General features: G+C 47.8%; 1 protein-coding gene across 1 annotated transcript in view; it reads right to left on the minus strand.

The window, feature by feature from the left end:
• The window catches only part of gfra1a (gdnf family receptor alpha 1a), an 81,200-nt gene that overhangs the window by 11,354 nt on the left and 54,299 nt on the right, over positions 1-15,547 (minus strand). The window contains exons 4-8 of the mRNA XM_070978359.1: positions 12,155-12,333; positions 10,792-10,964; positions 8,793-8,902; positions 6,844-6,978; positions 115-296 (exon numbers count right to left, since the gene is read on the minus strand). Of these exons, the coding sequence (XP_070834460.1) occupies positions 115-296; positions 6,844-6,978; positions 8,793-8,902; positions 10,792-10,964; positions 12,155-12,333 (779 nt within the window). The remainder of the gene's footprint in view (positions 1-114; positions 297-6,843; positions 6,979-8,792; positions 8,903-10,791; positions 10,965-12,154; positions 12,334-15,547) is intronic.

Here is a 15,547-nt window from a genome sequence, read left to right on the forward strand (position 1 = left end):
CCCCCAAACACACCATCCTGTGGATCCAAAGCTGTGTGTGTGCACGTGTGTGTGTGCACGTGTGTGTGTGCACGTGTGTGTGTGCACGTGTGTGTGTGTGTGCGCATGTCTCACCTGAAGGCTGCCACAGAAGTGGTAGATGCCAGTGTCCGTGTTGATGTGGTTGTCGATGGTGTTGGGGTTGCGTTCGCGGTTCCTCTGGTAGGGGGTGGTGGTGGAGGTGGTGGTCTGGACGGGGGACATCGGCTGCCACACCCCCACATCTGTCCCGTTCCCAAAGGCCTGGATGGCGTTACCTACAGAGGTAAAGTCAGGACTGATCAACTGAGAACCGCCCGCACAGTAAACAAGAAAACAACAACAAGCTGCTGCTAAGTCATAATGAACTGCAGGTGAGCTCACTGTCTGTGTCACCTGTCGTGATTTAAACCAGGTGACAGGCTGAAGCGACTCCTCCACCTCTGACTTTGAGACCTGCTGAGCTGCTAAATAATTAGTTTGCTGCACCAGAGACACCACGCTGTAATTTCAAGTCACCTCAGCACCGAGCGGATCTGATCGTGAATCAAACGCTTGTTAGTCCCCACGTTAAAATAAAGCTTTATGTTGCAGCGGCCTAAACCACAATTAGAGGTGAGTTAGAAGGTACTTAAGCTTTGTTATCACTTCCCTCCATTATAAATTCACCACACAGTCAAAAACCTGAGTGCTGATGTGGCTATTTACCATTAGAGTCCATTAGTGGCCCTATTAATAGCCTTATATGGCTTTGATGTAAAAGACACGCACGCACGCACGCACGCACGCACGCACGCACGCACGCACGCACGCACGCACGCACGCACGCACGCACGCACGCACGCACACACACTTCAGAGGAAAGCTGAGCCTCACAGAGCGCCTGTTTGAACGTAATGATATTCTTCCGTCCAACAGTGAATTATGACCCTGACAGTGGAGAAAAGGCAGGCAGAGCTGATCTGCATACAGCTCTTAACCTCACTGAAACATTCATACATACATGTGCACAAACACACGGCCGTGTCTGCATGATGCCAGGCATATATTCATACTCTGTATATATACAGATATATAAAAAAACTGTCGTATTGTCAAATGAATATAAATTGCAGATGCAAAATGTGTGTTTAGAAGAAGATTGCATGAACCTTTTCTGTGAGCATCTTTATGATGTGATGAGAAAGTTCACCTTACACTCAGCACACATGACTTTAATCATGGAATAAATACATTTCAGATATGTTTTATGGTTTGGGAAGCTCTGAGCTCATGCGTCCAAAGTGAACAATCAATAAATGAGAACCTGCCAACACGAGCTGCGTTTATCTGGTCATCGTTTCCAGAGCAGCTTTGCTCAGACAGGAGCTCATCAGTCGTTCCTTCCTCTTCCTCCCTCTGTGCAGGTGCTCTACACACCTGAAACAAGCCCTACAGTTGAATAATAAGCACTCATTCAAAGGTGTATCACAACATGAGATGCTGCCTTTTATATATATTTGAAGAGCCGCCTGAATAACTCATGTCAGCGTGACTTGAACTGGTCTGCTTGTGGAGAGCATCGAGCCTCTAAAGGAAACATCCAATAGCAGCTTCTCTAAGTCACTGACTTCAATGCTTCCTCTAAGGCTATCCACCAAAACTCAACCAGAGGTTAACCACAGACAGCAGGTCCACACTGTGGCATCCTGCAACTCTGAAGCTGCTCGGGGGGGGGGGGGGGGGGGGGGGGGGTACCTGCGGCAGCACTGGCAGCGCTCGTCCTCCAGATGCTGAATGCTGAGACGGATGACCTTCCTCCGCCTCCTTATGGCAGCGTTCCCTGAATGCTGCTGACCTACTTCTACATATTGCCTTCAGTAAGAGGAACTGGGGGATTCTCGGGGTGTGTTTGGCGTCTCAGCAGGTCAGGATTACCCTCAGTGTCCTCAGCAGTTTGACTTCCAGCCATTCCAATATGGAGGATTTCTCTGAGCAGTAAACTAAGGTTATCTTGGCTGGAGCGTTTTCTGACAGCTGAACCAGGTGAAACCAGGAAAAGACATGTGGACATTAGTGTGCGCGTCGAGACGTCCTGGGCTGGACTGGGCTGTGTTTGGACAGTTAAACACTTTTTACTGTACGCAGCGCGCTCTCACCCTCCTCCCCTCTGTGGAGGAGGCTCCTGCTTAAACTCATCCTGACCTAGAAAGAACCTTTCAGTTAGTTCCACTGCGCACATTTAATAAACGTGACTATTAATCTTGAACTAAGACGTGCCGGAGACTCCCGCACCTCATCTGCTCTGCTGAATCGACCTCTGGTGAAACCAGACGTCCCAGAAGATGGAAAGACTTTCTGTCTGTCTCTCACAATGAAAAACAGCCAAACAATTCACAAAGGAACGTTAACAAAGACGCACTGAAGCAAAAATAGAAATGTCTTAATGTGTGTATGTGTACGTACACAAGCATAAGTAAGTGTTTCCTGTGTGTGTGTGTGTGTGTGTGTGGGGGGGGGATTAGGGCGGCACATTTTATGGGACAAGCCTGAGATAAACTGGCCGTTGGAACAAAACTTAATTCCTAAGAAGATTCCTTATTTCAGTCCCTCCAAATCTTTCTTTAACACTTTTCCTCAGTCTTGAGGAAGTAATGACGGCTGAGATGCAACAATCAGCACAAAATAAGTCATTTTGTCGACATCCTGCAGCCCTGATTCCTGCATCTTTGCTCATGAGTGTGCATGTGCATATTTGATTTCTGCCTGTGTGTGTGTTTGTGTGGCTGCTGGCTTTGTGCCGAGGCAGCAGAAGGCTGATGAGCGTATTGTAAGTGTTGATGGGCTCCTCTGTCTCTTCACCGGCAGGCCTAACGGCGCTCACAGTGACCGGATGTGAAGAAGTTCGCATTTAAATTAAGCCTCATGGGGCTGTGCGCTCACTGTACTTAATTCATGTTTTCTATGAAATTACAATGTAAAATAGTGTCGACGGGTCTCTCTGCCGCTGCTGCCTGCGTCTCACACTCCTCCCATTACTCCCAGTCAGGTGAACTTCACTTGGCGAGGTGGCAGTGAGGGTTTGCATTACAGAAACTCTTCAAATACCACTTCTAAGTTTGTTTGGAGATTAAAAATCAATCCAAAACTACAAAACAAATCCTCTCTAAAAGCATGTGTTCCTGCAAATCCAATTACACTGCATATGCATTTTATTTTCTTTGTATACCATAAGATACTTTTGATATCACAGCGTTTGATCACCAGCTCTGCGAAACAGAAAATCATCTTTCACTTAACTGGTTTCTAATCTTAAGAGCAGGCTTAAAGCTCCTGGATGCTCGAACTCAAACGTGACGATGATTCACTGTGACTGAAAATTCATCCACACAGCAGCTGAAATGAACACATGCTATCAGCGGGACAAACCCCAAACATGCAAGAAGTACAAGTATTCATGTGAGGTAGAGCTGTACTCTCTGAGAGTACCTGAACGACAGTCCCACCGACGTGGAGCTTCTTCCTTCCTGAACAGAGTCAGTTAACGGCACCTCTGCTTCTGTTTACTCAGCTCACATAAAAACAATTCACAACCGAACAAACTGTGACATACAGGACAATATGTCATGGCTGCATGATGTCAGTCAGAGATGGTTTAAAGGCAAACAAGCCACAGACTGAAGGTACGGAGCAGGAAGGAAGTGTCGCGCTGGAATAAAAGCGTCTCATTAATGTTACTAAACCTGCACTGACTGCAAGCTGCTGCAAGCAAACCATCACCAACACATCTGACCTGGAACCACATTAGGAAACATAACTGTGATTGTCCTTTGAAAAGAAGCTGTGAGCAGACCGAACGCTTCAAAGAAAGCCTGACTTTTAAACTCCAGCTGGTCGTCAGAGAGATGAAAACACACGAGCGCAGACGTCCTTAGAGCACTAAATACTCATTTAACCCTTGCTCAGGCAAACAGCACTCTGAGCAGGCGCTATCATCTTCCCTCTGCAGCAGATATCTGTGGAGGCAGCGTGAGCTCGCCTCTCGCAGACGTCTACATTACCGCTCCATCCCTCCGCAGAGTTTGCTGTAATACTAGAATTGTGATCGTGTTGGACGGTGTGACCTTTGCATACTCGGTACATATTTCGGAAGTAGGGAGGCATCACGCTGGAAAGGCTTTGAATACATTAAAGCTCCAGTGTTGTTCTTCAGAATATTAAAGCAGTGGCTTCAAACCTGGGGGTGGAGACCCCGCCGAGGGGTCACGAGATAACTCTGGGGAGTCGTAAGAAGAGAAAACAGGCTTTTCTTTGGACTCACTGGATATCTGCACCTCTGAAAGCCTCAGAAAAGGACTCAGAACAGGGAAATAACACTTTTTACCTGGTGGTCGTAACCAGCACACATGTAACATGATGAGTAAAGATTTATTTAAGGAGTCAAGAGGTGGAGAAAACCTGTATATTCAAATATGTGTCTGCCACGACTGCAGAGGAAGAAGAGGCAGGCGTTCAGCCCAGACTACGCTCCTTCATCCCTGAACAATAAAGCATCCCAGTGCAGGCGGAGAGCAGAGAGTGCCCCCCCCATCTCTCCCCTCTCTCTCCCCCTCTCTCTCCCCATCTCTCTCTCTCTCTCAGTCTGTCCATATTCTCTCTCTCTGTCTCTTCCCCTTCTCCCTCTCTCGTAGTTTCTCTCTAGTCATGACCCTGTAGCCGGCGTGTGTCAGGATCCTCAGAGTTGTCAGTTCCAGTTACTGCTGAGCAAACTTAATGAGAGCAGAAAGAGGGGGGGCGTGAAAGGAGGGAGACACGGAGACGAAGGGAAGGGATGAGCCGAAAGAAGTGAGGTGAAGCACGAGGGGGGAGGAAGTGAAGGAAGGGGCTGTAATGGTCCTGTACTGTAAGTAAGCAGCGAAGGAAGCGTGAGAGAGGAGAGCACTGAGACTAATAATGAAAACTCACAGGCGGCATATTCCCTCACTTTGCCCCTCGCTTAGCTCTACACTCAATAAAAGCAAATAACACTCACACACACAGGCACATATACATGTGTGTGTGTGTGTGTGTGTGTGTGTGTGTATACAGGTTTTAACCTACATTAACCCAGTTTAATCTGCCAAACCTCACACTGAAACACTCCAACACACACATATACAATCATTCAAACATGCAGAAGCAAAGATGATGCACACCTCACACACACGCACACGCACACACACACACACACACACACGCACACACGCACACACGCACACACGCACACACGCACACACGCACACACACACACACACACACACACACACACACACACACACACACTGCGGCAGCCCTTATTATCTCCAGCAGACCGACCTTGTTAACCCTGACTGGTAAAAAGACAACAGAGCAGAGAAAACAGGAGGAGGGAGGAGAGAGATAATAGAAGAGAAGAAGACAAATGAGAGTGAAGGAGAGACGAGTCGCTGAGAGCGAGGCTGCATCTCTTCGCTGTTTTCTCATCTGGAATCTGTCATCCTGACGCCCACTCCCATCCCTTATTGTGACTACGGCTCATTATTTTCAACGCACATTCTTAGCCCAGGCGCCTGTTTAGGAACACTGCGACTGCTTCACACAGGTGCCGTGCCATCGATCGCCTCCTCAATCGAGTGCTTATTGATTCATTAATGACGCAGCTGCACCTTCTTCCTCATACATGATCTTTGCTTGGCAGCATCATGTCAACCAGTGGAAGGAGAAATCAAGCACTGGATAAAATAACAGGTTTGAAACCTGGATTTTGTTTTTGCCAATAAAAAGAGCAGATAGAAGATTCAGCTTTCACCAACCTGAAACCTGATCCATGACGAACCGTCGGCTGAGACTGAACCCAAACCGCCACACTTTGTACTTCAGCCTGTGACAGTAAGAGCTCTCAGATGTATTCCTCCTTTTCTGTCCCTGACACTAATATGGTAATTCATGTTAGGATCACTCTGTTTCATTAGCTAATCAGCGGGGATGAAGATAAATCTGATAATCTGTGAAGGATTTAATGGTAACAAAGGTCCAAAGATCTCAAACTGAATCTGTTTGCATCCAATCAACTAACGAGATTTGAGTAAACATCCTGGAAGCGTGTGTGATTACAGACGTTCATGCAGCTAAACAGTCTGTTTGTGACCCCGTGTCCTAACCTGAGGACAGGAACCAATGAGGAGTCACATGACATGCAAACGCACGGCGAGCGGAGCAAAACAAAATCAGCTCTGATTACACAACCAGCCGGCTTTCATCTGCCAGCGCGCCACGAAGGTCCTGCAACGCATTCATCGTTGTTGGAAATAGGTGTGTTTATACGTGTGTGTGTGTGTGCGCGTGTGTGTGTGCGCGTGTGTGTGTGTGTGTGTGTGTGTGTGTGTGAGGGGGGCTGTTAATTAAAGTTGTTGTGTAAGAGGGCTGGATGAAAAAGCTCCTTCCTGTCAAAGATCTGGAGCAGGAGCGCACACACGCACGCACGCACTCACACACACACACACACACACACACACACACACACACACACACACACACACACACACACACACACACACACACACACACACACACACACACACACACACACACACACACACACACACTGAGTGCTTTCTCTATAATGCAGAGGGGTAACAATGCACACATGGCAGCAGGATATATTTGGTTAGGAGGAGAAATCGCAAAGAAAAGAGGATAAAACAGCAGCGCAGGAAAGAGTGCAGGAAATCGAAAGAGAGAGAGCAGGAGAGATAAAAACAGATGAGAGCGGGAACAAAGGAAAGGGTAGAAGAAGAAAGCAGCTATGGGAGCAGAGGGCTCACTCACGGAGGCAGGTGTTCTCCGTGAAGAACTCGGTGAACTTGTCACACTCGTCCTTGTTGTTGCCGCTGTCGCTGCAGTCGCAGTATGGAGAGACGCTTATTTTGGGTGAGCGCAGGTAGTTGGGAGTCATCACGGTACCTGCAGCAGGTGGATGGAACACGGTTCACTCAGCTGTTGCTTTAGGAAGACATTCATCCATCAACGAGGATTCATTATTATCAAGAAGCCCAGCACGCTGTCACCAGGTAAAGAACATTCAGACCCTTTAAGACTCGTCATCATCCTGCTCCTGTGTTAAATCATAAAGCCATAATAACAAAGTTCAGTGGGTGGTACATTTGCCCCCACCCCAGTAACGCAGTGCAGTCTCTGCAGGAAGCAGAATGCAGAGAGGCCGGGGTGAAGAATAGGCTTTCTCTGGCTGAGGAAAGTAAATAGCTTCAGTCAGTGATTTCTCACTCCCCCAATGGATTGTTCCCTCGTGCTGGCGGCGCTCCAGCGGCCCTTTTTGTTTTGCAGGAGGCAGAATGAATTGGCGCCGTGTGGACAGTGTGTTTACTGACTTGTGAGGACCGATTCTGCACAGCTCACTGCTGGGGTGAGGACATTGTGAGGACAGTTTGGCCGGTCCACACAGTGAGACTGGGGTCACTACAGCAGGAATTACAACTTCATTTCATAGTTTCCCCCAGTTCTGTGCTAAAAGTCCAGCAGTTCAAGAAACACGAGCAGTCAGGTCAGACCCACTTCCTGCTTCACCTCTGAGCCACCGTACGAGCTCACATGTCAAAGAGCTCTCACTTTCAGTTACCTCCACATGAAACAGTCTGCATGAACGGTTGTCTGGTTTAAAGCATTTCCATACACGTCCTTGGTTTGATCTGCACACCAGCGCTCACCAGGAGGCAGCTGGGACACAGTCAGAAGTACATGTTTCAGTACTTCAGTACTGCAATTCATACTTTTATACACATTTGATCACTTTTGGTTCCACCTGTAATAAAGTGCTTTAGATAATGTGTCTGAACAGTCAATCTGTTGATCTGCACTGATGTTGGACATGTTAAATGAATTAACCCAGACATAGAAAAGGTCAGTTTCAATCATGCTGTCTCTGTTTGTTGAGCAGCTGGTTTCGCCCTCAGATCCCACCGGGCAAGTCTGTGAAGTGTTTTTCTTCCATCCTCAGCTTTTGCCTGAATCTGTTCACTTGCTCAGATTTTGCTGATTTGGTCATTTTTCCTTGATATTTGTGATATTTTTGGCTTCATGGTTAAACGGCTTTTTTTCTTTTCTTCTTAAAAACTGTGTTTATTGTTAATGCACAAGCGGGAGTCTGCACAGGTGTTTTATTTTGAAAATCTACACTGTTCCTGTATTTTGACTGGACTTTGACTTCAGTATTCTCCATAGAGCAGAGCTAAGAGGCGCTTCTGAACGCGTCTGGTGGAATTGGATGGACTGTAGACCAGCAGCCATCAGCTCTGTTGGACGGAAAGCGAACGCTGCGTGCCCGGTGGAGTTTAGGGGTTAAATGCTAAGAAAAATCCTAATAATAGCCTGAAAATCCATCACGACACATAGCTGGCTTCTAACAACCACAGCGTGATCGTAAACAACGCCAAAGAACAAGCGTGTCATCAGTTAGACACACCTTCAAACAAGTGGTCCTGCTGCTGAGGCGCCGGTTGACTCCATCAAGCCCCGCCAGGAAACGGCTGTTTGTGTGTTTAAAACCTGTCATCATCTGACTGCTCGTGTTTCTTGCTCCTTCAAACTTTATGTTTCCAGATCGCAGCACTAACTTTGGTCAGTCCTGACAATGAGCACCAGAAACCAAACAAAGAGCCAAAAACCAGAATTATCCTTTGATTAACAGCAGTCCACAGAGACCTGGAGTAACCGCAGAGACAGGGCTGACCAATCACAGTCAAGTGCACATATGAACTCACCAATCAGGCCGGAGTATGAGAGGAGGCAGTCTGCGTAGTTCTCCTTCAGACACCCTGACAGCGAGCGAGGCTCCGGCTGGCAGTTGACAAAGAAGTCAGCCAGTCGTGACCTGCAGCGTGCACACACACACACACACACACACACACACACACACACACACACACACACACACACACACACACACACACACACACACACACACACACACACACACACACAGAAACACACTTCAGAGCCAAACGTGATTACAGCTCCAGTACATTTCATTTGAGACAGTCAGATGGCCAGTGTGACTGGAATGTGCAGCAAAAAGGCCGGCCAACGAGCGAGCGCTGGAAGTCATTTCTCTCTATGCAATTAGCCTTCTTAATGGCCGCCTTCAGTGGAGTACGATGACCCTCGTACGTATGCTGCGGCTGCTTTATATCCTGGAATGAACGAGGCTAATGGCAGTGTTTCGTTTACTGCCTTCATAAATGTTTGTTTACACCTTGGCCACAGGTGCACTGGCATGTGAAATTGAAACGGAGTCTGGACTCCCAGCGTTCGCCAGCTCAAGTTGGATTGAGTGTGATGTACGACCACGTTGACACAAAGCAAAACCTTCTGACGTCACGTCTGGACTCAAATCCTTTTATGGAAAAGTGATTTTTTTTTTATGCTTCACTCCTTTCAGTTAGGCGACAGAGCGAAAGGTGCTCCCAGCGACTGTTGAGGCTAAAGACAAAGCTTACAGAGTCAACCTGACATCCATAGAAAAGGGGGGTCTCGTCTTAAAATCGAGCGTCTGCAGATTAATTCTGTGTTATGATCCATGAAAGTTAAACACACTACGAGATCTCACTGATATGTCTTATATCTGTGAGGCTGAACGAACCTGTTGAACGCATTTCACGTTTTAAAGCCTGCTTTGTTTACAGCGGCTGTGTCTTCTCTCAGGGGTTAAAACCTCCTCACACACACACACACACACACACACACACACACACACACACACACACACACACACACACGTGCACTCACAGCGTGATCTATCTAATCACAGCCGTCTGGCAGGCCACACCTGACATGCGCTGAGGGAGCTGGTGGAAATGCATGGCTTTAATCTATCTGTGCTAACTGACAAATGGACTGGGAGGAAGCTGCAGAGAGACCTGCTGTTCAGCCCTGAGCGCACGTCTGACAGATGGAGAGCGAAAGAAGAGAGAAGGAAAAAAGACAGAGACGGACGGAGGGACAGGAACGAGCTTGAAGTCACTGCTGTCTCGCTGTTAAGTGGAGACAAAGGGTGAGGACAGAGGGAGGGAGACCTGAGGCCACGGTCCAAATGGAGCTCGTTTATGAGGCCTAATGCTTCCATTTAATCCCAGAGAGCCACGAGATGGCAGCACGCACGCACACACACGCACACGCACGCACACCAATGAGGATGATGTCAGATGTCCGTCACTGAAACACTCTTTCTGTGTGTGTGTGTGTGTGTGTGTGTGTGTGTGTGTGTGTGTGTGTGTGTGTCCACGAAAGGCTATGTGAGCGTCCTCTTAAGTGACCAAGGCTGCAGGTGTGTTTCACCTTTTTTCAGCATGGTACACTGCAGGCTAGCTGTCACTTCACGTGACTTCATGCTCCATCATCTCCTCAAAGAGCAAACAGCAGAGTTAGCACAGTGTGCGCTGAGGTAAAAGACGACCCAAGAACATTTTTACCACATGACCTTTTAGGCTGGAGTTGGTCTGAAAATCAGTCTAATAAGACACACACATCGCATCACCGCCCAGAGCGCACACTGGACATTATGCTAACGAGGACGAACCAATCCAGGAAGCGAATGTCATAAAATGATCCTTTACTCGTCAGTGTAGAAGCCGTGCTGCTGGTTTCTTCTAGGCCTGCGGGTTAAGGTGTCAATCAGAACTCGTGGCGTCCTCGTCCTCGGTCCAGTCACCTCGTTACATCTGTGCAATCACTCCTGAAAACATGGCAGTAACTGCTCCATACCTGCAGATGTAGTTGGTCTTGCAGGAGACCTGCAGCTCCAGACAGTTGGGTTTCTGTTTTTCCTCGTAGGAGCAGACGGGGACGATGGTCTGACGCCTGCGTTCAGAACACGCCGTCTGGTCGCTGAGCGGGCACGAGCAGAACAACATGCCGTAGCTGTGCTTCGGAGGAACCTGTGAGGCAACGACAACAACAACAACAACAACTCTTACTTCACTCCAACAGCAATCACAGCACAACATCTACGGTAGAGATGTCGCTTCACAGAACCTGACGGTGACCGTATGCTCCCGTTTGTTGTCGTTACGTCGACCGGTAACCGTGACCGCGTTAGAGGCTAGAAAACATCAGACTAGATAACATTAGTCTGCGAGCTAGCGCTAGTGAACTACTGTCAGCTAGCGGTAGCTAATAAACTAGTTGGCTAATGCTAGCTAACTGATGTACTGAATTTAATTTGACCTTGACCGTTAGCGGTTACAGGTAGCATTAACTAGCCCGGTTGTTTGATTTGATTACTTGCTTGAGTTACTTTGCTGTCAGGCTGAAGTGCAGCTGACTCGTTTCTCAATAGTTTTTCCAGACCGCCTGCAGCTTCACAGCGTCTTGACGCTGAGCGTTTCCTCCCGTTTGTCGACGTTACCTGGACCGGTAACTCGGGTAAAGGTGTGAATTAGACATGGCTAATGATGGCTGACAGCAGAAAATGGCCGAGCATTCTCAGCTCATGTAAACGTCTCACTGTGGAGAATTCAACAGATCATTATGCAAAAAGTTCAGATTGTGATGTTAGCGCTGCACGGCGCTGAAGCTTCAGCAGCAGACGGTCGTAACAGCAGTCGAGCTACAAAAGAAGACTGTCATCATAGTTTTATCTCTGTCATAAAGAAGAAGCTTCAGGCCGTCCACGCACAGAGTCCTCTGAAGACAAAATTATACATCACAACACGATTAAGAACGTAACGCACAGAAAACCTCACAGAGCAGCTTTCCTCTATTCATATGTTTTGGTCCCCGTTGAGTTATTCCAAAGAGACATCATGGACCCTGGCTGTAATTACAACGTCTCACATCGTTATTTACAGACGGAGAAAACATCTTTTGTGTTTGTTGACTGAATCAATGTCAAAGCTCGGCGCTGGAGAAGCAAACCCTGAACAAAAAGGCTGCATGATTATTATATTGTGATTGTGACGATCCCGCTAACTTATCCACTTCAAAACCATTCTTCTTTCTGAAGCGCGTCCTTTGTGGTGGACATTCCACTTTTATCAGACATCAGTCGTTTGGAAAACCTCCAGTGTGTCTGCTTTGCACTGCTTTTCTCCTCTGGTTTGATAAGCTCGTGTCAGAAGCGCCTTGCCTTGTCAAAGAACTGCCGCAGGGCCTTGTGGCACTTCCTCTTGTTGCACACTTCGGCGGTGGACACGCGGCTGGTGCAGGGGCTGATGTAGGCCGAGCGGTACTTCTTACACGTGTCGTTCAGGTTGCAGGCCTTGGCGGCGTTCAGGCAGTTATTCTCTCTGGCCACTGCGGGCTCACCTGGACATGAGGAAAGGAGGAAGGAAGGAAGAAAGGAAAGACAGAGCAAAGGGTGTCAAATGAGCAGATGTCATCAAGATTATGATGCTAATGACAGCAAACGTTAGCAAAGGCAAGTCAGCAGGTAACGACGTCGCACCTTTGATGGCATTAAACCACCATCAACACACCTATCACAAACACTCCTGTTACAAAGTAACACTTTGGAATATGAAACAGCACATTTAAACTTTCAGTCCATGAGGCATGATGGGAAATGTAGGCCATCACTGTGGCTGCAGAGATTAAATTAAAGCGTATCTGTAATATGAAAAACACGTCGGCTAAACTTTGTCTCACTTCCTGTTTGGCCTGAATCAAACAGCTGCTCTGCTGGCTAACACGTGTGTGTGTGTGTGTGTGTGTGTGTGTGTGTGTGTGTGTGTGTGTGTGTGTGTGTGTGTGTGTGTGTGAACAGTCTCTGTAGTCATCAGAATCTCCTGGTCAGCTGTCAGCCTGCACTAATTGCCCACGTTGTCCTCGTTCCACTATCAATTAACATTTCCACACACTTCTCCTCCTCTTACTATTTTTTTGGTGAAAATGAAGCAAAAACAGCATTTTTTTCCTCTCTAACGAGCACCAATTAAAACGGGGGAAGACTGGCGTGACAAACGTGCATAAGTGGTGGTGGTGGGGGGGCAGAGGAGGCAGCAGAGGAGAACAGCAGGAGCATGTCAACAAAGTGACTTGCTGATAGTGTGTGTGTGTGTGTGAGTGTGTGTGTGTGTGTTGTGATAGCAAATGGTGTTAATAAGATTCATCACATCAAGGAGAGGGAGGAGAGAAAAGCTGGGGGAGATTAAAGGGGACACAGAAACATAATGGGGGGTACGAGCTGAGGGTCCAGTGATGTTTTAATAGCTGACAGGAGGAGGCTGACGTTCTGCTGGAGGCTCTGGATGAACGAACGCAGCCTCTGAGGAAAGGAAAGCATCCACTGACTCCCCTTTGTCACCTGTTTCACCTGAGTTTCACCTGTTCCCTCCAGCTGCCCCCGCTCCCTCCTCTTAACCCCGCCTTTGTCTGCCTGCAGGCGTATTTGGCGAAACAATACACATGTTTGGCAGTGTGACTGAACAGAAAGGGCTCGCTCGGCCTCTCATGCAGCGACGCTCCAATGCTGCATCCACAAACAACAACATATGGTGTCAATCATGTTCAATTACAAATATGTTCGAGTTTGATCTGATCATCTTTCTGGAGCTGACCCGGTCACACGCTGCCTCTTCAGGCTGTTTTCCATCGGTTTAAGACGCAGATGGACTCTGGTTGTAAAGCTAATGCTACGCTCGGCACTGCTGCAGCTCAGGACGCTGCTCTGCATTGTGATTTCGGGGATGGAAGCCTGCGTGTCTAATTAAGCCACTTGCCAACAGTCTGCATACTCATTTACAGTTTTTGCACTTGCTTCGTTCGTACTTATTCTAAACAGCTCTGAATGTAAGCAGCGACTGCAGCGCGTAGCATTGACGAGGTCTGGAGAGGGACAGCGGCTCGATTTTGATGGGGTGAGGAAGGATCACAGCTCCTGGTGTTGAAGTGCAAATTCAAATAAAATTGTGAAGGAATTGAGAAACTACATCTTTACACACCTGGCTGGCCTGAATGACCCTCATCAGGTATCTCAACGTTGAACCCTCATAAATGAGCATCACTCATGAACACACGTCTGAGATGCTTCATAGCTCACACATGAGGAAGAGGAGAGCTTCACCATCGTACCTGCAGCCACAGCAGGCAGTGTGGCACGGCGTGTAAAGAGAAGAAATAATGAATATTTATTTTTCCTGGAGTTCATTTCAACATGGCATCACAGGAAAGCTTCGCAGAGACGCTCTGTTCATGTCCTGAGTCGTCTACCTGTCTTTTCCTTCACCAGCTGGCAGCCGAGCTTCCCTCCAAAACTTTTCTCCATCGCTTCAAACCTCTCAGACGCCTCCACTCCTACTGCATCTCTCCCCTTTCCCAGCCCTCGTGTCCGCCTCCTATTTCCTCTGTCTGTCTCGTCTCTTTGGATCAGCGTGCAGAGACGTGAACTTTTAGACGTTTCGTTCTTTCTCCGCTGCCACAGATCGACGGACTCTCATCTCCTCGCCCTGCAGTCGTCCCCTGGGCAGCTGACTGAGCTTTGTGTTTGTGTGTTCATGTCTGGCTCTCTCACCATCATTTGCCTCATTTGATCAATAGTGCCTCTGTGTTTTGCGTTGGCCCTTTGGGTCACGAAGCTCACCATAAACCTGTTAGCATACAGACAGAAGCTCTGCGTCCTTTGAGAGCGATCTGGTCAAAATGACAGCAGCTACATTACAGAACATTACTGAAGGAAGAAGAGTACAGAAAGGATGAAGGCAGGGGGAGAGGAGGAGGACTTAAAGGCAGCGAGCCTCTGCTTGAGCTTGTGTTGTTGGATTAGTACATATCCAGAGTATTGAAGCACCTTTGAGGTCGACGCTGGTCGGCATCTTAAACCATCATTCCTGTACTTTTATCCCTCCTCCTCCGCCTTCAGTGCCTGAAGAGCTTCTTCTGTCTGTGACCATGTTTTCATCTTAAAGAGGACCTTAATGATTTCTGGACTCGCTGTTTGTGAGGCTAATTGAGCACTTGGCCTCTGCGCTCTTCTGCTCTGATCTACACGCTCACATCCGAGTCGGCGGCAGCTCCACAAACCACATCAGCAGAGCTTCATAGCAGGTGACTGACGGCGTCCTCCACTCACACAACAACATGAACGCTTCCTCCACCCGACTGGATGAAAACAGCACATTTCTCCCAAACTATTCCCTCAGATCGGGTCTGAATATATCTGAGAAACAGGTCAGCAGCTGGAACAGACTTAATTTCTCATCTGTGAAATCTTCTTTAGTTTTTCTTGACAACATTTGGAAGTGTGTGAGTGTGTGTGTGTTTTGTCCTGAGACATGAACAACAGTCCAGGGACGTTTTTAAAGACGAGTGTTTAACCACCTTTATTCATAAAACCTCTGAAGCCATTTCTCTTCTCCACCAACATCATGGTGGGAGTCCCAACACACACACACACACAAACACACACACACACACACACACACACACACACACACACACACACACACACACACACACACACACACACACACACACACACACACACACACACACACACACACACACACACACACACACTCGTGCA

Source organism: Chaetodon trifascialis, chromosome 13 (genome assembly GCF_039877785.1).
Source record: "Chaetodon trifascialis isolate fChaTrf1 chromosome 13, fChaTrf1.hap1, whole genome shotgun sequence".
Classification (NCBI taxonomy): Eukaryota; Metazoa; Chordata; class Actinopteri; order Chaetodontiformes; family Chaetodontidae; genus Chaetodon; species Chaetodon trifascialis.